General features: G+C 39.8%; 1 protein-coding gene across 1 annotated transcript in view; it reads right to left on the bottom strand.

Moving 5' to 3' along the window:
• The window catches only part of TMCO1 (transmembrane and coiled-coil domains 1), a 58,845-nt gene that overhangs the window by 21,402 nt on the left and 13,915 nt on the right, over positions 1 to 23,528 (bottom strand). Inside the window, exons 4-6 of the mRNA XM_002715830.5 lie at positions 20,781 to 20,827; positions 17,528 to 17,595; positions 1,414 to 1,558 (exon numbers count right to left, since the gene is read on the bottom strand). Coding sequence (XP_002715876.3) covers positions 1,414 to 1,558; positions 17,528 to 17,595; positions 20,781 to 20,827 — 260 coding nt within the window. The remainder of the gene's footprint in view (positions 1 to 1,413; positions 1,559 to 17,527; positions 17,596 to 20,780; positions 20,828 to 23,528) is intronic.

Raw genomic sequence — 23,528 nt, 5'->3', positions numbered from 1 at the left:
CCACAATGGCAGTCCCAACATGATTTTTACTAGATTGCTGCAATACTCTTCCGATATTCTTGTATTTAGTAATACTCCTTTTACATCTGTCCTTCACAACACAGTAAGTGGCAGAAAATGATTCTATTAACTCTTGAAACTTGATTGCATTTGATAGGAAGAAGGAGGCGGCACCACAGAGAAAGAAAAACATGAGCAAAAGGTGGATCTGGGTGAGTGTGATATGGAAACTGTGATGCAAGCCAGGATGGCGGGAGTGCTGTATTTGCTGGAATATGATGAGACATGAATTGGGAAAAGTATTAAGCAACATGGTCACAAACATGTTTGTGATTTATAAACTATGATTTTATTTTGTGCTGATTCTCACAAGCCAGGCTAACAAAAAAAGTCATGGCCATAGACAGCATTTAGAAGAGGAAAAAAGGCAATTCTAAAAGAATCATTCATATAACAAATACTGAATTGTGTTCATATTAAGTCCATGTGTAAAACCGCCTCACTGCACCACCTGCTGAATGGCCTTATGTTCAGAAACAAAATAACATCCTAAAATATAAAGATTTCTTGAGTCAGAGACTTTAATTGTTTTTCACTTTTAAAGTCCCAGCTCAAAAGCCATTTCAATCCCCTAATCTTTCCTGCCTGAACCTTTCCCAATAACTGAATGCTATGTCTCTCTTGTGGGCCATGGTAATGCTCTTTGTTTTCTTTTTCACTATGAATACCCAGTCATCCACGAGAGCTACAGAGAGAGAGACAGACGGTCAAAGAGAGAGTTCCCATCCTCTGGTCCACTCCTTCAATACACACGATAGTCAGAACTGAGCTGGGAGGGAGCTGGGAACTGGGAACTTAAACCAGGTCTTCCAGGTGGGTGGCAGGAGCCCAATCACTTGAGCTATCATGGCTGCCTCCCAGGGATCACATAAGCAGGAAGCTACAGTCAGAAGTCAGAGCAGGATATCAAACCCAGGTATTCAGATAAAGAACTCAGACTTCCTAACTGGCAAGCAACCTCTAGTCCAAGTGTCAATCCCAATGTAGGAATGTAGGTTCCACAACTGAGAATTTATCTTAATCGTAAAAACATTAAAGTTACTGAATTACTAAATTTACTTGTGTTCCTGAATTACAAAGAGGTGCTGGTATACAATGAAGAAATGATACTTGTGTAGCTTCAGACAGTTGCAATGAAGGAACCTGACAGCTCTAAGGTGGGATGCAGAAAGCAGGATCAGTAATCCAAACCTCCACGCATTTAAAACAGCTTCAGCACCATATCCTGGAATCATAATCCACTGAAAGATTTCAGTAGCAACACAAAAAGTTTCAGTATTATGGAGTAAAAGCTCATTCAGGGTATGAGCACAAGGAAGGGCACGCATATTGGATGGTGATGGGGTCACTCACCTGTCGAATCGACATAGTACACAGAATATACAGGAAGATGAAGGAACAGTCCGTTGTGTCATCCCCCAGCAAGTTTCGATGAGACAGTCCTTGGATGTAGGAAAGGGGGGTAAAGGGGAGTTTTGCTACAACTCTTCCATCAAATCTAAAAAGAAAAAAACCACAGAATTGTTATTTTTGGAGGACTGATGGGTTTCTTACTTCTAGAAAAGAATCTGGGACAGAAACAGAACTTTTAATCTCTTGATGTCTAAAAAATAAAGAAAATTGGCATGCTAAAAAGAGACATACATGAGCCTAAAGTACAGAAATGTTAAGAAAGGGCCTAGATCTTTCCCATCACTCTTTTCTAAATTAGTGAGCCTCAATTCTTTTTCTTTTTTTTTTTTTTTTTTTTTACTTATTTTTTTGACAGGCAGAGTGGACAGTGAGAGAGAGACAAGAGAGAAAGGTCTTCCTTTGCCGTTGGTTCACCCTCCAATGGCCGCCGCGGCTGGCACGCTGCGGCCAGCGCACCGCGCTGATCCAATGGCAGGAGCCAGGTGCTTCTCCTGGTCTCCCATGGGGTGCAGGGCCCAAGGACTTGGGCCATCCTCCACTGCACTCCTGGGCCACAGCAGAGAGCTGGCCTGGAAGAAGGGCAACCGGGACAGAATCCGGCGCCCCGACCGGGACTAGAACCCAGTGTGCCGGCTCCGCAAGGCGGAGGATTAGCCTTGTGAGCCGCGGCGCCGGCCCTCAATTCTTTTTGTGTAAGGATCCCTTTCCATACTGACAAATTACTGAAGGCCCAAAAAAGCTTTTGCTTGTGTAGGTTATAGCTATTAATGTTTCCTCTGTCAGAAGTTAAAACTGAGGGGGCTGGTACTGTGGTACAATAGGTTAAGCTTCTGTCAGTGATGCTGGCATCCCATATCTGAGGGCCAGTTCAAGTCCTGGCTGCTTGACTTCTGATCCAGTTCCCTGGTAATGTGCTTGGGAAAGCAGCAGAAGATGGCCCAGGGACTTGGGCCTCTGCCATCATGTGGGAGACCTAGATGGAGTTCCAGGCTCTTGGCTTCAGCTTGGACCAGACCTGACCACTGTGGTCATTTGAGGCATGAGCCAGCAGATGAAGATCTCTCTAAAAAATATTAAAAATATTTATAAATTTATTTAAAAAGTAGCAAGGAATTCATTTCATGTTAACATAAATATTTTCAGAAAAATAACCTTGAAAATTTATTCCAACAACAACAAAAAGTTTAATGAGAAGAGAGGCACTGTCTCATTTGTACAATCTCTTTAATGTTTGACTTTTAAAAAGCTACCTGGATTCTCAGAGCTGCCTCAGTCTTCAGATTGTTGCTATCACATATCATGAATGTTCTGGAAAACTCCACGGTACATTCATGAGAGAAAGAAGTAGGGGAGAAAAGCAAGCAATATCTCAGAATTACTATGAAATAGTTTTGGTTTCAAGGACTTCCTGAATGGGTTCTAGAGATGTCTAGGGATTCCCAGAGCTTGCTTGAGAACCACTATTATAAATCCTAACATCAATAGGATTTTAATAACCTTCTTTTCCAAGACCCCCCAAACCTCACTACGAACTATATATATAGCAGGCAGGGTCAACTGTCAGATTTAACCACTTGACTTGCTCTAACCAGCAGAATAAGGACACATTCGATGAATGCCCGGTAGAGCAGAGGCTTTTATTTTTTTTTTTAAGATTTATTTTATTTATTTGAAAGGCAGAGTTAGAGTGAGAGAGAGAAAGAGAGGGAGAGAGATCGATCTTCTATCTGCTTGCTCACTCCCCAAATGGCCACAATGGCTGGGTCTGGGCCAGGCTGAAGCCAGCAGCTAAGAGCTTTATCAGGGTCTCCCATGTACTTGTGCCATCTTCCTCTGCTTTCCCAGATGCATTAGCAGGGAGCTAAATCAGAAGTGGTGCAGCCAGGTCTCCAACCTGCACCCATATGGGATGCTGGCACTGCAGACAGAAGCTTAATCTACCATGCCATAACACTGGCCCCAGGCTTTTTTCTGAAAAGTATCTGCTATTTGTCAATGAATCTTAAAAGTAAATGGGATATCCAAAATGAACACATGACAAATTATTTTGAAGACTGAATAATTTTATTCCATATGATCAAAACATGCCTTTAAATATCAATTTTATATACCAGCATATAAAAATAGAGACATAGTCTTTAACTTCTAGGTTCTGACAATCTAAGACATAATAATAATATTTTTTAAAACACATACAGTGGGGCCACCATTGTGGTGTAGTGGGTAAAGCTGCCACCTGCAGTGCCAGCATCCCATATGGGCACCAGTTCAAGTCCTGGTTGCTCCACTTCTGTTCCAGCTCTCTGCTAATGCACCTTGGAAGGCAGCATAGGATGGCCCAAGTGCTTGGGTCCTTGCACCCAAGTGGGAGACCTGGAGGAGGCTCCTGGCTCCTGGCTTTGGGTCAGCCCAGCTCTATCTGTTGTGGCCATTTTGGGAATGAACCAATGGACGGTTCTCTCTCTAACTCTACCTTTCAAAACAATAAATAAACCTCAAAAAAAAAAAAAAAACACCCAAACATATATAGGGTACAAACACCAGAACAAAAACATTAATAAAGCAGTTATATGTGGCAAAATATTTACATTATATGATCCTCCACTGGTAAGAAATGCAGATAGAGCTACTGCTCTGAATACGAAAGCTGACAGAAAGAAAATGTTCTTAAGACAGAGAGCCTTTCTTCCTGCCAACAGTAGTCTTTTATAAGGCACCTGATTATAATGAAACCTTCATGTCATTTTACCAATAAAGGTAATTCTATGTGACTTCTTGGACCTCTATAGTTTAGAAAACTTACACCATTAAAAATAAAGTTATCTTACACTGACGAACTGCATAAATAACCAGGTATTTCAATATGGATCCAAGACTAATAAATATTCGCCAAGTGCTGTTACATGATTAAGTCTATTAAGAATCCTCTCTCTGTGTAACTCTGACTTTCAAATAAATAAATAAATTTTTTTAAGTGAACCGAGATTGGAACCCAGGCTCTCTGATGTAGGATGCAGGCATTCAAGCAGCCTCTTCTTAACTGCTATACCAGACTCCCACCCCTGAGGTTTTATTTTCTAACTGGATATCTTGCTGAACTCTAATAGGTTCTAGTAAATTTAAGTCTGATCCTCTGGATTTATCTATGTATAAGTTTTATACAACCATATGAAAAGACAAATAATTTTGTTTCATCCTTTCTAAACCTTTCCCCCTCCTCTCTCCCCTCCTTTTTTTCCTTCCCCCTTGTCCCCTCCCCTCACCGTGCCAGTTTTAACATACATTGAGTTAGACCATCCAATCAGAAGAGGGTTAAATAGTTAATGGTAAAATACTGAACATATTCCAGTATGCAGAGATACAGAGAATGCCTGTGTTACTGCCATGGTATTTATGCAATCTTTAGAACTGATGCTTCTAAAACCATGTGAAGAAAATGTGGGGAATGAAATTCCTTTCTCATCAGCAGAGTCCTTATATTCATATTCCACTTAATTTTTAAAAATTTATTTGTTTGAATGGCAGAGTATCAGAGAGAGAGGGAGAGAGATCTTCCATCCACTGGTACACTCCCCTAATGGCTACAACTGCCAACACTGGACCAGGCTGAAGGCAGGAGCCTGCAGTTCCATCCTGGTCTCCCACATGGGCAGCAGGGGCCCAAGTAGTTGGGCCACCTCCTGCTGCCTCCCAAGTGCATTAGCAGGAAGCTGTCTTAAGTGTTACGCTAAATGGCCACTCTACAAACAATGTCTATGTCTATACTGTACATACACAGTGAGTGTGATATTTTAATACATGTATATAATGTATAAAAATCAAATCAGGTACTTTGGAAATTTATAGTTACTAAATAAAAGTTAAAAAACAAAACAAAACAAAACAAATGAAACCCAATAAAATCCTTGTAAAAAATCAAATCAGAGTAATTAGCATTACCTATCACCTCACTTACCATTTCTTTTCTTTTCTAAAGATTTATTTATTTATTTGAAAGTCATAGTTACAGAGAGAGAGAGAGAGAGAGAGAGAGAGAGAGACAGAGAGATCTGCCATCCACTGCTTCTCTCCCCAGGTGGCTGCAATGGCCAGAGCTGGGCCAGGATGAAACCAGGAGCCAGGAGGTTCTTCCAGGTCTCCCATGTGGGTATCAGGTCCCAAAAACTTGGGTCATCTTCTGCTGCTTTTCCCAGACCATTAGCAGGGAACTGGATCAGAAGTGGAGCAGCTGGAACACAAATTGGCGCCCTTGTGGGATGCTGGCATTGCAGGTGGTGACTTTACCTGCTATGCCACAACACCAGCCCCCACTTATTACTTCTTTGTGTGGAGAACTTTCAAGATCCTGTCCTATTTTGAAATCTACAATAAATCATTGCTAACTAGAGACACCCTACTGTGCTACAGAACATTAAAGCCTATTCCTCCTACCTAACTCTACATTTGTACCTATTACCCATCCTCTATCTTCTCTTCCTTTCTCTTTCCTTCCTGGTAGACAATATTCTATTTTATACTTCTGTGAGATTAACTTTTTTAGTATCCACACATGAGTGAGAACAAGTGGTATTTATTTCTCTGTGCCTGGATTATTTGATTTAATATAAGGTCCTCCAGACTCATTCATGTTGCTGAAATATACTTGATAAATTCTTAATCAAAACTCAAAAGATGGGGCTGGTGCTGTGGCTCAGTGGGTTAAAGCAGCACCCTGTAGCACCAGCATCCCATACAAGCACCTGTTTGAGTCCTGGCTGCCCTGATCCATTTCTGATCCAGCTCCCTATTACTGCCCCTGGGAGAGCAGCAGAGGATGGCTCAAGTGTTTGGGTTTCTGCACCACATAGGAACCCGGAGGAAGCTTCTGGCTGGCGGTTTCCACCGCTGATGCGGCCATTTATGGATGAAAGATCTCTCCCTTCTCTCCTTCTCTGTCTCTCTAACTCTGCCTTTCAAATAAATAAATAAATCTTAAAAAAAAAAAAAAAAAACTCAAAGATTATTTTAAAGGAATTTGATCCTAAAATGTGAAATAAATATTCCAGGAGCAGTAAACAGTGCAGTTGAAACAACTGGGGGCCAGCACTGTGGTGTGGTTGGTAAAGCCGCTGCCTGCAGTGCTGGCATCCCATATGGTTTGCCAGTTCAAGTCCCAGCTGCTCCACTTCCAATCCAGCCCTCTGCTATGGCCTGGGAAAGCAGCAAAAGATGGCCCAAGTGCTTGGGCCCCTGTACGCGCATGGGAGATCCAGAAGCAGCTCCTGGCTCCTGGCTTCAGATCACAGCAGCTCTGGAAGTTGCAGCCATCTGGGGAGTGAACTAGTGGATGGAAGATCTATCTCTAGCCTCTGCCTCTCTCTAACTCTGCCTTTCAAATAAATAAATCAATCTTAAAAAGAGAGAGAGAGAGAGAGAAAGAAATAGTAGTTAGTAAGCCATGATAAGAAAAAAAGTTTGAAAAACAGGTTGAGAAAAAAAAAAAAAGAAGAAAAAGAAAAACAGGTTGAGGCCAAAGCATAGAATGCTGTGCAAATCAGAGTAAAGAATTTGACTAAAATCAATAGTCAAGTTTCACAGTGGTATGTACAGACTTTAGAGTCTGAGAAACGTGGCCTTAATACCAGTTCAACATTTACTAGTTTTGAGACCTTGGGCAAGTTAAATAATCTCGAGTCCCAAAGCCTCATCTGTAAAGCAAAGGTTATAATCCTTATCTCAGAAGACTGTTAAAGAGTAAAAGGGTAGCATATGTAAAGGGTTTAGTATAGTGTCCAAAACATGTTACTATTCAATCAGTAGCATATGACGTTATTAGGAAATGAGTAACAGGTTTCTGAGGACAGTTAACAATGTGGAGAAAAGAGCTAAAGGAGAGAGGGTGGTTGGGAAGCTATTGCATTATCAGGATAAGAGGTAATAGCAGAATAAAACAAAGGCAATGAGTACTCAAACTAGGATGGAAACTGGTTCTAGAATGGATGATGAAAAGGGAGGGAAGGAAAGAGAGAATGGATGGACTACTGGACAGACCCAGAGAGGTAAACAGGAACTGTTTAGAGGAAGAGATGGTTGAAAGCATGAGAGAGAACTCAGTATCCAACAGTAAGTTTGGACAGGGTGGATATGGAATAATGTCTGCTGAAAGGAAAGGGCAGGGAGGGAAATAATAAAGGTCATAATCCCCAGCGAGTTGAGTCCCAGTGACAGATACATAAATATCAGGGATGAGTGCAGCTCTGGCCAGTCTCCTGAATGATGTAAAGAAACAAGCTTCTCCAGGCCCACAGACAGGCTGCTTTGCAGCTCGGGAAGGTAAAATTCAGCTGGTGTAGGGGTCACTGTTACAGAAGTTTTCCTTTCTTTAGGGATCCCTGTATTGGTCACCTACAAACTGCACTGACCTCTTCAGAGAAAAGAACAGCACATTGCTAACTGTAAGTCATCCCACACAGCTGTCCATTCTGTCCTTTTCTTTCTTTTTGTCCACTCTATTCTAAAGAGGCAAACACCTTAAGTACCCAGACTGGGCAATTTTATTTTACTTCTCACACAGGGTTAGGCCCAAAGAAATGGCATACAACTGTCTGAACTGAATGAACATAAATGAAATTTAACATAAATATTCATGCATGATGATCACTGTAAGAAAGGCAAATGAGAATGATTACTGAAAAAAGGCCACACAAATGATTATATTTCTGGTTGTGTGGTTATGTGATTTTAATCAAATATATTAGCTTCATTAGTGTCTAAACCAACTATGGATTCAGATCAAAGCTATATGTCAAATTTAATTTTAACCACAGATAATATCAAAAGATTGGTAAAATATTCTAAAAAGGCAACCTACCATGACCTCCTACCTGTAAATAATGAACAAAAACCAAGATTATTAACTCCCATATTTCACAACTAAGGTTACAAATCAAGACTTCCCTTTTCTCTAATTTAATGTCGACACCCCCTCCCATCATTAAAGAGATCCTACCTTTGGAAAATTAAATTTGCATTACTGACCTGTCAACAGAATGCAAATAATTTTGCATTATTTGTTCCCAATACTGCTAATGGGTTAATACTGAAACATACAAACTCAACATGTGTATTTACTGCTGGGACTAGTCTGTTGTACTATGAGACTCCCTGAGCTATCACGGGCTAAAATAAACTATGACCTAAGAGGGAGTAGAAGACATTTTCTTTAACTAGTTTGAAAATTTAGTTCCATTGCAATTGACCTGTTAGTATCCTGTTAAAAAAATAATTGAAACTAGTTATTTTTAAAATTTTGATTCATGTTTCAAAGGGGATCAAATGCTTCAGAATATACAGATGCCAGAAGGAACAGTGTATGTATTTGCAAACAATTTTATTTCTACAATAGGTATCTCTAGAAGTCCTGAAGCATAGCAACACTGAAAGGGAACTTAGAGACTATTAGAGGGAAAGGCAGACTGAAGTCTTGTAAGAATCAAATAAGTTTCATAAAAGAAGCAACACTCAATGTGAGTATTGAACAATAAAACAACATGCACCAGGTGGGAGAAGAAAGAAGGAAAGGGAAGTGTGAAGTATGCTGGGCTTGGAGTGAAAAAGACTTTCAGCAACAGATGATCACAAAGTACAGATAAGGCAAAACCTTTGAGAGCTGCAGTTTACACTTATTGATCAGTGGTTTTCAAACAGTTGAAAATCACAACCAACTGTGAGGCTTTTATTAAAAAAACAGAAATCTAGACCACAACCTAGTCTTACTGAGTTGGAATTACTAAGAATGTACCTGATGCCTGATTTTTTTTTTTAAGCTCAATAATGGTTTAAAAAAAGAAAAGGGAAAAGGAAAACAACGTACACATTGATCAACAGAGAAAGAGATTAATACAGTAAGCAAATCATGACAGGACATAACATACCTTAGTTTAAAAATAGAACAGACTAGATCAGGAAGTACTGATGTTAAAGAAAGATAAAGTTAAGTAAAAAGTGAAATGCAGAAACAAGACAGAGTGTGGCACCATATAAGTAAAAAAGAAAAACTTATGAAAAGTTCACCTGTTATTCTTTCGTTTTATAAAGACATTATTAAAGCTCAGAGAAGAAAAAAAGGTCATTTATGCCTTTTTTTATTTTTTCAATCATCTTAAATTGTTTATTAAAAACTTGACCTGGTACTAATTTCTTATTTTACAAGTGAGAAATTAGACCTTATATGACTTATATAAGGTCACACATTTAGTATACAAGGAATAAACCTATATTTTACCCTTATTGTATTACTTTAAGGTTCATTTTTTTTTACTTGACTTTTTAAAGAGCCATTTTCACAGCAAAATTGAACAGAAAATACAGAGTTCTCACATAACCTTTGCCTTCCTGAGCACCACACCCCTACTATCAACATCCTGCATGAGTGTGGTACGTTGGTTACAATCAATCAAGTCTATAGTTTACATCAGGTTCATGCTTGGTGTTGCACATTTTTTAAAAAAGATTTATTTATTTATTTTGAAAGTAAGAGTTAGAGAGAGAAAGAGAGAGAAAGAGATCTTCCATCTCCTGGTTCACTTGCCAGATGGCTACAACAAACAGCACTGGGCCAGGTTGATGCCAGACACCAGGAGCTTCATCAGGGCCTCCCCCATGGATGGCAGGGGCCCAAACACTTGGGCCATCTTCTGCTGCTTTTCCCAGGGCATTAGCAGGCAGCTGGATTGGAAGGGGAACAACCAGGATGCAAACCAGCATCCACATGGGATGCTGGCATTGCAGAAGGCAGCTTTACTCACTATGCTGACCCCAGTGCTGTACATTCTAAAGCTTTGGATCAACGTATAGTGTGTATCCACCACTACAATGTCATACAATAGTTCTACTGCCCTAAAAATCCTCTGTGTTTTGCCTATTCTTCACTCCCTTCCCCTAAATCTGTAGGCAACTGCTTATCTTTTTACTGTCTTTATGGTTTTGCCTTTTCTAGAATGTCATATAGTGGAAATCATATAGTTTGTGGATTTTTCAGATTGGCTTTGTTTACTTAGTAACGTTCATTTAAGGTTTTTGGTATGGGCACTATGGCACAGTGGATTAAGCCGTTACTTAGGACACCCACATCTCATATTGGAGTGTCAGTTAAGTCCAGTTACTTGGCTTCTGATCCAGCTTTCTGCTAATGCCATCTTGGGAGGCAGCTCAAGTACTTGAGACCCATCCACCCATTTGGGAGACCTGGATGGAGTTCCAGATTCCTGGCTTTGGTCTGGCCCAGCCAAGGCCATTGTGAGCATCTGGGGAGTGAACCAGCAGATGGATGATCTCTCTCACTCTCGCTCACTCTGTCACTTTGCCTTTCAAGTAGATAAAAATAAGTAAACATTTTTTCTTTTAAAAAAGTGTCTTTTCATGGAATGATAACTAACTCACTTCTTTTTTTTTTTTTTTGACAGGCAGAGTGGACAGTGAGAGAGAGAGACAGAGAGAAATGTCTTCCTTTGCCGTTGGTTCACCCTCCAATGGCCGCTGTGGCTGGCGCGCTGTGGCCGGCATACTGCGCTGATCTGAAGCCAGGAGCCAGGTGCTTCTCCTGGTCTCCCATGGGGTGCAGGGCCCAAGCACTTGGGCCATCCTCCACTGCACTCCCTGGCCATAGCAGAGAGCTGGACTGGAAGAGGGGCAACCGGGACAGAATCCGGCGCCCCGACCGGGACTAGAACCCGGTGTGCCGGCACCACAAGGCGGAGGATTAGCCTAGTGAGCCGCGGTGCTGGCCCTAACTCACTTCTTTTATAGTGCTAAAAAATATTCTTTTGTATCACAATTTGTTTAATCTCTCACCTACTGAAGGATATCTTGGTTTACTCCAACTTGGCAATTCTGAACAGTTTCTATGGACATCTCTGTACAGCTTTGTCTGTGGACATTATTGTGTTTTGAAATAATTTAAGTTCATTCTCACTTTTTATTCTATGTAATTCTAAACTGATTAAAGGTTTTAGAGGTAAACCTTCATGTTTTAAGCCAAGAAAACTATTTTTTAAAGCTTTCTACATTGTCTTGAGACACATTCCTACTTAAGATTCACTTTTAAAGATCCACTGTATAAGGTTTGGTAAGCTACTTATATGTGAGAAGTCATTTCAAATCACTGAGGAAAAGATGATTTATCAACTAACTGATGTTAACAATGGCTAAGGACTTAGTAGTTGGAATCTGAATACCAAAATAATTTATAGAGGAAGCAAATATTTTAAGGTAAGAAATATTTAAAAATTCTATAACCTGGTATGAGGAAGACATTGCATGTATAATGGAAAAGAATAGCTTTATCAACAATAAAATAACATTTTCCATATATCCCCCCAAAAAAGAACTTAATAGCCTTGATATATAAAAATTCTTGTAAATAATACAAAGCAAACACCAAAAAGGGGGGTATGGGAAACACACAGGACATAAACTAGAAATTTAGATGGGGAAAATGTAATCAGTATATGAAAATAAGCTAAATCTCACAAGTAATCAAAGAAATGAAAATTTTAAAAAGAAATATTTTTCAATTATCAGACCAATAAATATTAAAAGATACATAATTCCAAGTGAAAAGTATATGGCAAAAGATCCACTCACAAGTATTGATGGCCATATAATCTAAAAATATAAATTAAAGGGACAAGCATCTTGTCTAAGCATTAAGATTTCCACATCCCATATGGGAGTTTCAAGGCCTAGCTCTGCTCCTGATTCCAGCTTCTTGCTAATACACACCCTAGGAAGCAGCAGGTGATGGTTCAAGTAATTGGTCCTTGTCATTCATGTAGGAGACCAGGATTGAGTTCCTGGCTCCCAGCTTTGGTCTGGCCTAGCCATAGCCACTGTGGGCATTTGATGAGTGAACCAGAGGATAAGAGAGACATAAGAGCTCTCTGTCTGTCTGTTGAACTCTGTCCCTCAAAAAACAAAAACCACAAATAAATTTCTAAAGAACAGTTAATACCAAAATTTTACCCCAACAATGCTGCTAGGATTTACCCAAAGGAAATGATAAGTATATACTATAGTACATATTCCCTGAAAATATTCAATATGAAGAATAACAGGAAACTAGCTAAATAAATTAAATTAGGGTATAGCCATTCAATACTATTCAGTTATTTTAAAAAGAATATCCTAGAGCTATGCTTTGCATTTTTAAAACTGTCATAGATGGGGCCTGTGTTGTGGCGCAGCAGGTTAAAGCCCTGGCCTAAGGCACTGGCATCCCATATGGGCACCAGTTCTAGTCCTGGCTGCTCTTCTTCCGATCTCTTCTCTGCTATGGCCTGGGAAAGCAGTGGAGGATGGCCCAAGTGCTTGGGCCCCTGTGCCCACATGGGAGACCCAGAGGAAGCTCCTGGCTCCTGGCTTCAGATCGGCACAGCTCTGGCCGTTGCGGCCATCTGGGAGTGAACCAGTGGATGCAAGACCTCTCTCTCTGTCTCTACCTCTCTCTGTAACTCTTTCAAATAAATAAAGATAAATCTTTTAAAAAAAATTAAATAAAATTGTTATAGATAAAGTACAGCTGGTTCAAAACAACCAGCAATTTCTATATACAAAAACCTATATATGTTTACATACATAAAAAAAAGTTCAAATCTTTAACTTTAGGAAGGCAGTGATTTTTACTTTATATTTTATACATTTATGTATTATTGGAATTTTTCTAATGAGAATTATACCTTTAATAATTAGGAAAATAAGTAATAAAACTTGGGAAAATAAATGGCATTGACAGAAAAATCACATTTTAAAGCAGAAGACCGGGGCTGGTGTTGTGGCGTAGTGGGTAAAGCTGCCGCCTGCAGTGCTGGCATCTCATATGGGTGCCGGTTTGAGTCCCGGCTGCTGCACTTCCAATCCAGCTCTCTGCTGTGGCCTGGGAAGGCATCAGAAGATGGACCAAGTCCTTGGGTCCTTGCACCCACATAGGAGACCCAGAGGAAACTCCTGGCTCATGGTTTTGGATCAGTGCAATTCCAGCCATTGAGGCCATTTGGGGAGTGAACCGACGAAGGAAGACCTTTCTCTCTCTCTGCCTTTCCTCTCTCTGTGTAACTAACTTTCAAGTAAAAAATAAATAGATCTTTAAAAAATAAAAATAAAGAAAAAATAAAATAAATAAAGCAGAGGACATTCCCAGAGAGCAGTCTTTCAGACTTATTTAGTATCTGTGTAGATATGTAAAAGTATACATTGGGAAAGATGTTTATCACAACATGTTCACAAATGACACTATGACAGGAATCACATGAACATAAAGCAGCATTATTACTGATAGGAGCTGCCAAGTTATTTCTTATCCAGGCTATTTCAGAATTCATCTGTACATGAGACTAAGGAATAACATCTAATGTTGAACTTCAAGCCAAGCAGGACTCAAATCTGTTGCTGTAAACATACAATAGAGCCAAGACTAATAAGAATAGTTACACCCAGAAAAAAAAAAAAAAACTGTTAACCTGAAAAGCATTATTAAGAGGGCAGGAACTTGGCACAGCAGTCAGGATACCACTTAGGATGCCAACATTCCAAATCAGAGTACACCTGATTGAGTTGCACTCACTTATGTGAGTCCTGGTTCCATTTCTCTTTTTCTTTCTTTAAACACTGCAACATCTTTTTAAAGAAGATTTTTATTTACTTATTTGAGAAGTAAAGCTACAGACAGAGAGGGGGAGAGACAGAGAGAACATCTGGTGGTTCATTCCCCAAATGGCCGTAACAGCTGGAGCTGGGCCAATCAGAAGCCAGGAGCTTCTTCCGGGTCTCCCATATGGGTGCAGGGGCCCAAACACTTGGGCCATTTTCCACTGCTTTCCTAGGCCATAGGAAGAGAGCTGGAATGGAAGAGGAGCAGCTGGGACACGAACCTGTGCCCATATAGGATGCCAGCACTGCAAGTGGAGGCTTAGCCTACTACATCACAGCGCCAGCCCCCTGGTTCCACTTCTAATTCCAGCTTCCTGCTAATGCACACCTTGGAGAGTACCCTGTGATGGTTCAAGTACTTAGGTCTCTGCCATCTACACTGGAAACCTAGAGTGAGTTCCTGCTCCTGGCTTCAGCCTGTCCCAGCTCTAGCTATTGTGAGCACTTGGGGAGTGAGCCAGCAGACAGGAGATCGATCTCTCTCACGGGCTCTCTCTCTCTCTGCTATTCAAATAAAACGAAAATAAATAAATCAAAATACATATTAAGAAAATCAGAAGTATGAGAAAAATAAGAAGTTAAGCTTCAAAGAGAAAAAGTGCAGGTGAGTATCTAAGTTCTCTACTGCCTAGAATACAATGATTTAAGAAAAGTATTTCAGTAGTACCAATTAAGTTTACTTATTAACTCTAAAACATTTCAGTGTTTGGTTGGCCTAGTCATTCAGAGATATGTACCCAAGAAAAGAGAGAAAGCATGAAGAAGTGAAAGACTACAGGGTTTAGAATTGTTCAGAAATTTCTATAATACAGAAATCATGGGATTTCCAATTACCTTGGGCAATTTAATCTTCCATGTCTAAAAGGGTTTGTGATTCTAATAACAATTAGTTAAGTGAAAATTTTGTATTGAAACCATTTTGGACACCCTCTCTAAATCCCTTACCAAGACAAAAATGACAACTGCCTTCTTTATCCCCTACTATACTTCACATGTATTTCTACTATAACATTCTCAAAAAGCACATTTTTTTTAAAATTTTTAAAATATTTATCTATTTACTTGAGAGGCAGAGTTAGAGAGAAGGAGAGACAGAGAGAGAGGTCCTCCATCCGTTGGTTCACTACCCAAATGACAGCAATGGCCAGAGCTGGGCCAATCCAAAGCCAGGAGCTTCCTCTGGGTCTCCTATAAGGCTGCTTGGGCCATCTTCCTCTGCTTTCCCAGGCCATCAGCAGGGAGCTGGATTGGAAGTGGAGCAGCTGGGACTCGAACCAGCACCCATATGGGATGCCAGCACCACAGGTGGATGCTCAACCCCCTACCCCACAGTGTTGGTCCCTATTTTTGCTTTTCTTCCTACAAAATTTTGATACTACTGAAAGGCAGGGGTCACATCTTATTTGTAAAATTCTGATACCAAGTGGAGTGCCTTATACAAGGTAAACAGTTAAAAGGTAGGAAGGATATGATAGACTTGGGGAGGAGGTAACAGGGAGATAGACAGAAAGCAAGTTGTGGTGCAGCAAGTTAGGCCACTGCTTGGGATGCCCACATCCCATACTGGAGTTCTGGTTTGAGTCCCCTTCCAATCCAGCTCTTGGCTAGTGCATCTGGGAAGCATCAGATGATGGCTCAAGCATTTGAGTCCCTGCTACCCACATGGCAGACTCAGATGGAGTTCTGGGCTTGGGCTTTGTCCTGGCCCAGTCCCAGATGTTGTGGCCATTTGGGGAGTGAATCAGCAAATGGAAGATCTCTCTCTTTCTCACCCTCTTTCCCTCCCACTCTCTCTGTCACTTTGCCTTTCAAATAAATAAATAATCTTTTTTAAATAAAAGAAGGAAGAAAGGAAAGAGTGAAGGAAATTCTTACACATATGATATAGTTCATGTGACCTTCGAAAAGTAACAAATGACTGTCATCTTTGGATGTTTTCCTAACTTCTGTCAAAAGCAGTGCCATAATTACTTAGGTCTCCTACGTGCTAGTTTAGACAACAGTACCTGACTTCATTATGAAACAAGATTATAGTCATTAAGACTCTATTTTAAGAGTCAAAACATCTTTACAAGACTACCTTTCTTTGGAAGCAGAATATTAGTAAGAAACTTAAAAACAGAGGAAATATATATCAAAAGTAAATTCCCTTGATTTTGGTAACAGTCTTGAAGCATATAAGAAAATGTCCTTGTTCTCAGGAAATACACATAAAGTAATATGACTAAAGAGGCATGAAGCTTATTACATAGTCTCAAGTGATTTAGAAAAATATATAAATAATGTAAGAATGAGTACATTGACATATGAGGGCACTTCAAAAAGTTCATGGAAAACAGAATCAAAGGATGCTTATTTTTGTGCAAAAATTTTCTATGAAGTTGTTGAAGAGCCTTTATGCATGGATATTTTTCTTTTTAAACATTTATTTATTTATTTGAAAGTAAGAGTTAGACAGAAGGAGAGACAGGGAGAGATTTTTCATTTGCTGGTTTATTCTTCAAATGGCTGCAATAGCCAGGGCTCAGCCAGGCTGAAGCCAAGAGCTTCATTGTGGTCTCCCACATGGTGGCAGGGGTCCAAGTACTTAGACCCTCTTCTGCTTCCTTCCCAGGAGCATTAGCACGGAGCTGATTGGAAGTGGAGCATCTGGGACACAAACCAGTGCTCATATTGGATGCTGGCATCACACGAGGCAGCTTTACATGGCATGCCATGATGCCGGCCCAGCAATATGCATGGATTTTTTTAAAAAAAATTTCTACACCAAAATAAACTTACACTTTAATTCTATTTTCCACAAATATTTTAAAGTAGCTTTGAATACAATACAGAGAGGAAAAAAGGTGAAAAAGGTTAAATGTTAATAAATGTAGGGTATGAATACCAGGTATAGTATTCTTTTTTTTTTTTTTTTTGACAGGCAGAGTTAGACAGTGAGAGAGAGAGAGACAGAGAGAAAAGTCTTCCTTCCATTGGTTCACTCCCCAAATGGCCTCTACAGCCAGCGTGCTGTGCCAATCTGAAGCCAGGAGCCAGGTGCTTCCTCCTGGTCTCCCATGCGGGTGCAGGGCCTAAGATTTGGGCCATCCTCCACTGCCTTCCTGGGCCACAGCAAAGAGCTGGACTGGAAGAGGAGCAACCGGGACAGAATCCAGTGCCCCGACCAGGACTAGAACCTGGGGTGCTGGTGCTGCAGGCAGAGGATTAGCCTGGTGAGCCATGGTGCCGGCCACCAGGTATAGTATTCTTGCAACTTTTCTATAAGCTTGAAATTATATCAAAATAAAATATTATCAAGAAGTTTATGTTAACCTACCTACAATCATAAAGTAAGTTATTAAGCAAAAGCATATAGAAGGGTACTTACATGGAATTGAACATTCCCATTAGGGCAGTAAAACAAAAGCCAATTGCAAACATGGATTTCATTCGAACCTGAAAGGAGACCACAAATTGTCATTTCACACTAAAGAAAACTACCACTAAAGCATATCCCAGAGACAGGTGTTTGGCCTTGTGGTTAAGATGCGGGTTGTAACACCCTTGTGCTACCTCAGAATGCCTGTGTTTGATTCCTAGCTCCACTCCAGATTGCAACTTCTTGCTAATACAAATCCCTGGGAGGCAGCAGTAATTGCTCAAGTAGTTAGGTCTCTACAACTCACAGGATAACCTGGATTGAGTTCCAAGCTCTCAGCTTCAGTCCCAACTGGGTATCATTGTGGATATTTGAAGAATGAACTAGTGGGTAAGAACTTTGTTTATCTCCCTCTGTCTCTATCTCGGCCTTGCAAATAAATAAATGGAAAAAGTTTTCCAAAAGTCTTGGTTTTACATCATTTTTTAAAAAGTACTCCTCACAGGAGCTGGTGTTGTGGTACAGCTAGTTAAGTTGCTACTTGCAATACTGGCAGCCCACATGGGTACCAGTTCAAATCCTGGTTGTTCTACTTTCATTCCAGGATGCTGCTAATGTGCCTGGAAAAGCAGTGGAAGATGGCCCAAGTGCTTGGGCTCCTCCCACCCATGTGGGAGACCTGGATGGATTTTGGGGCTCCTGGGTTTGGCCTGGCCCAGGATTAGCTGTTTTGGCCATTTGGGGAGTAAACTAGTGGTTAGAAGATCTCTCTCTCTCTCTCTCTCTCTCTCTTTCTCTCTCTCATCCTTTTCTCTCTATAACTCTGACTTTCAAATACATAAATAAGATCTTAAAAAAAAAAAGTATTCCTTATAAAAAGCTGTTTGTTGGCTAACCCATCCTCAATCTCTAACTCCTCTTTTGTTACTTTGTGAAAAATAATATTGGGGTGATCACATGACCCAACTCTGACCAGTGAATTATAAATAAAAGTACTGGATGAAACTTTATTATTTAATTTAAGATTTATTTATTTGTTTGAAAGGCACAGTTACAGAAAGAGAAGAAACAGAGAAATCTTCCATCCACTGGTTCATTCCCCAAATGGCTGCAATGGCCCAGGCTAGGTCAGGCTGAAGTCTTAGGTCAGGAGCATCTTCTGGGTCTCCCATCTGGGTGCAGGGGCCCAAAGACTTGGGCTGTCTTCCACTATATCCCCAGGAACTTTAGCAGGGAGCTAAATTGGAAGCGGAGCAGCCGGGACACTAACCAGTACCCATACGGGATACTAGCACTGCAGACAGCGGCTTAACCTGCTGCACCTTGTAGATGGAACTTAAAAAAAAAATTTGGTCCAAGTATCCCACAAAGGAGGCAAGAACCCAGTTACCTGGACCACCATTCTGCCTCTCAGGATCTGCATTAACAGGAAGCTGGAATCAGGAGCTGGAGACAGGAATCAAATGCATGTACTGCGATCTAGGGCACAGCTGTCTTAACTGCTAAACACCCACCCTGAATGGGATTTTTACAAAAACTTGGCTAGCACATTCTTCAGCTTTTCGCCTATTCTTCTTGCTTAGAATGAAGAACAAAATGCCTGAAGACAAAGCAGCTATCAAACAACCCAGCAATCTTAAGCTAAAGACCTAAGTCTTGAAGGGCATGACTGAGCTGCTAGCCTGAGACTACCACCTATCGGTTTCTTGAGCAAGAAAATGAGCCTTTATTTGTTTTAAAACATTGTTGGTTAGGTATTCTGTTATTTCTAACTAAAATCTTTCTTAATTACATATGCTGTAAGTATATTAATAAATGAAAATTAATAAAGAGGTAAGATTAACATACATTATCTCTGGATCACTGATATTTAGGTAATTTTAACTTCTTTTTTCAGTTTCCAAATTTGTTATAGTAAACATGTAATATGTGTCAACAGAGAAGAAAAGCTATTTTGTAAAATACGCACTTTTAAATTACAATCTTTCTTGGGGCAGGCATTTGGCATGATAGTTAACAGTGTCATTTGGCATACCTACAATCCCACATCAGAGTGCCTGGGTTCAAATTCTAGTTCTGTTTCTAAAGATTTATTTATTTATTTGAAAGTCAGAGTTACAGAGGCAGGGAGTTCTATCCACTGCTTCACTCCCCAAATGACCACGATGGTCAGGGCTGGGCCAGGTTGAAGCTAGGAGCCAGAAGCTTCTTCTAGGTCTCCCACATGGGTGCAGGGGCCCAAGTACTTGGGCCATATTCTGCTGCTTTCCCAGGCCATTAGTAGGAAGCTGGATCACAAGTTGAGCAGCAGGGACTTGAACGAGTGCCCATACGGGATACCAGCACCACTGATGGTGGCAGCTTAACTGGCTGTATCCCCATTCTGGCTCTATTTCTGATTCTAACTTCCTGCTAATTCATATCCTGGAAGGCAGCAGGTAATGGCTCAAGAAGTTGGGTTCCTGACACCCAGGTAGCAGATCTAGATTGAGTTCTGGGCTCCTGGCTTCTACCTTGCCCAGCCCTGGTTGTTGTGGGCATTTGGGGAGTGACCCAGAGGATGAAATATCTCTCTTATTGTATTTCATACAAGCTTAAAATTTTTAAAATTATAGTCTTTCTTAAAAATAATTTCAAGAAGATAAAGAAGCCTCTCAGTAAGTCAGAAAAAACTTATACACAATCCAGACATCTTGTGTAAAATAAATAGAAGCAGAAAAACTAGCCAAGCTATATAACTAGGCTATCTATGTCTTAGGAAGACAAGCTTGAACAAAGTGTACTCTTGACAAATGAGGAGTAAATGAATAATGAAATCACTTTCCCTTATACTTTCTGGAACTTGTGACATCAGAACAAAAGGTCTCTTAAAGAACAAGAGGCAATAATGAACGTCATCCATAAAGTTCCAATTTCTATACAGGGATAATATTAGTCACCATAAAACCAAAGATGCAGCATTAACACACAGAAGAAAAAGAAAACAACCTACTTCATTTGAAACCAAGCAAGAACTGTGTGAAGTGGACAAATTATAACCTCTCAGATAGCCTTAAAAAGGTGCTGACATTATTAAAATGAAGTTTAAGAGCAGTGGCATATATTTTCACTTCCGTTTGGTACAGGAACATCCATAATATTATTTATAGCCTTCTTAGGTGACACATTTCTGAAAAGGCTAAGTGCAATGCACCTGATGCAAATCAGTTTTTCGCTGAAAACATTATGTGGTTTACCATCAAGTTATATTTAGGACTATTACCATTGATAGATCTCTGTTGTTATTCTTCAGTTTCTCTTCTTGCCTCTCTGAAAAGAATTAATGAAATGGTTAAAACACACAGTGCTAAGCACAAAGCAGTTGTTTATTTGCTGCTGGAGATTACAAAAGCACTCTATTTCAACATCAGTTAAGATAAAGTGAATACCTGGAAAATTGTATACTTTGTACTAACAGAAAATCCAAATATAGCAAAGCACCAAAACATTTCATTTTAAAGGCATAAAAAAATCCCTGAAGCTTTAAAAAAATTACCTCTGACATTATATGTCTTAACTCTGTTCATTAAGATATACACTTACATTATACCAACAGGAACTACCAGTCAATTAACCCTTAAGTGTACCATATGATTGTGCATAGATGCCTCATATATTAATTACTTATCTCTTAACATTTTCTTCCCTTTTTTATTTTTCCTAAAGGAGCATAGTCTAAAAATTATAAGCCAGTTGACAGGATAAATTTGGAATTCAAGTTCTTTCATATTACAGTCTAATCAATATAAAAATAAACAATCTCACAGTTATTTGTAAAGCTAGGACATTCGGCCTGTAATTCAAAAAAATTGCAATATACCTAGAAATTACTAAAGTACTCAAACTCCTAAATGAGTCTCAAATGCACGTTAATGTCATACTTACTCATACTGTATTCCAACAACATAAAGGATTTCATTGTTGTACCTGTGAAGAACAGGTCCAGCAAGGGGGAAATGACTTGTGAAAGATAACACAGGTATTTATAGCAAAGCTAGGACTAGAATCCATGTTTCCCAACTCCCTGCTAAATAGTCTTTCTATATAATATGCTTTCTTTGATCCCGCATAAATATTTTATCATGAAGGATTAATTCATTCTACAAGTGTTGATTAAAGATACTTCAAAAATTTCATGGAAAAATGAATTTATCTTTTAATTCCAAAATTCCACAAACTGAACCAAACATACAAAAATCTCTACCCTCATAAAAAATTATGGTATAAAAACAGAATAACAGAAAAGTATATTCTGGAACAAAAAAATATACCTTGGGTGTGAAGACTGGCAGGTAAAGGAAAGGAAGAAATAAGAATAAGCCTACAGAAGAACAAGCCTTTTCCTTGGGTGTAAAGGATACAGACAGTAGTAGGTCTGGGATGCTTAAGATTTACAGATGAAACCAAGATGGATTTATGGTCCATCTTGGGGATTGGAGCTCTTTTTCTACATGATCAGTTCTCCCATAATGTAACAAGTCTTTGTTATTTTTAAAATTATTAATCAATTAATTAATTTTATAAAAAAGGCAGAGAGGTAGACAGCGAGATAACTCTCATCTGCTGGTTTCCTTCCTCAAATACCTTCAATAGCCAGGGATGGCCCAGTTCAAAGCCAGGAGTCAGGAACTCAATCTGAATCTCCCATATCTGGGGCTGGGACCAATGTATTTCAGCTGCCATCTGTCTCCCAGAGCGCACGTTAGCAGGAAGCTGGGAGCACTGTGATGGTTCATCATAGGCATGTCATATCAGAGTGCCTGGGTTTAAGTCCTGGCTCTGCTTCTGATTCCAGCTGCCTGGTAATGCACATGCTGAGAGGCACCATGTGATGGCCAAGTACTTGGGTTCCTGGTTCCTGGCCTAACCTCAACTGTTGTGGGCATGTGGAGAGTAAGCCGGCAGATGGAAGATTTCTCTCTGTCTCTCTCTCACTCTGCCATTCAAATAAGTAAATAATTTTTTTAAAAAAGTGTGTGGGAAAACAGAACTAAAAGTTAATGTAAATTTTCTATGAACTTTTTGAAACCTCCCTCCTAGTGGTTCTGTCTCTCTGGACAACTCTGACTAATATACACTCGGACCTAACAGGCAACCAATCCACAAGCCCTCCTGCGACACATGGCATACAACGATGAACTTAGCCAACTGAATTCCTTCCCTCAGAAAATTAAACCAAAAAATCTTAGGAACACAAATCAATTATGGAATTAGAAGTAGAAAATCTGCAATATAATATTGGTTCTCAAACTTTTGTTTGCTTCAAAATTATCTTGGCTTTTTTTTTTTTTCTTTTTCTTTCTTTTTTTTTTTTTTTTTAAAAGTAGACCCCCAGGTCCTACATTGGATTCCATAAAGTCTGGGAGTAAGGGTTTGGTCCTTTCATTTTTAATAGGTATCTCAAGTAACATGGATGCAGGTTTTCCAGAGATCATGCTGACAATTTTAAGATACAAAGAACTCAATGACATAAGACAAAATTTGGTGAAGAGAAGAGTTTAATGCCAGCAAAACACAACAGAGAAAGTGGGGAAGTTGAATAGAAGAGAAAGAAGAAACAAAAACAGTGGGGCTGCAAAGGGATCCTCCCACTGTCAAGGGTTTCCTCAGGGCTTGCTCTTCTCGCAGAAGGTTCCTGCCTTCCAGTAACCATATAGCTCTGCTTTTCCTGAGTTTCTGTTCACATGTGTGACTTGAGAAAATTTAAAGGCAGCCTAAAAAGCTAAAACAGGTTCATACATAAGAGGGAAATGTAAGAAGAGCCCAAACCTCTGCTCCTGAAATTAAGGAATGGTGGACATAATATCTTCAGATAAAATACAAAAGATATCCCAGTTTCAAATTAATAGCCCTATCAAGGCTTGTTATCAAAGAGCTCTACCTGGTAAAATCAGACACTTTGCTTCTCAGAAACCCTTACTATTGCTGACCAATTCCCTCATTCTAGTCCTCCTCCTTGCCAAGGACTATG

Source organism: Oryctolagus cuniculus, chromosome 7 (assembly GCF_964237555.1).
Source record: "Oryctolagus cuniculus chromosome 7, mOryCun1.1, whole genome shotgun sequence".
Taxonomy (NCBI): domain Eukaryota; kingdom Metazoa; phylum Chordata; class Mammalia; order Lagomorpha; family Leporidae; genus Oryctolagus; species Oryctolagus cuniculus.
Note: the sequence above shows the minus strand (reverse complement) of the source record. Positions and strands in the feature narration are given on the sequence as shown.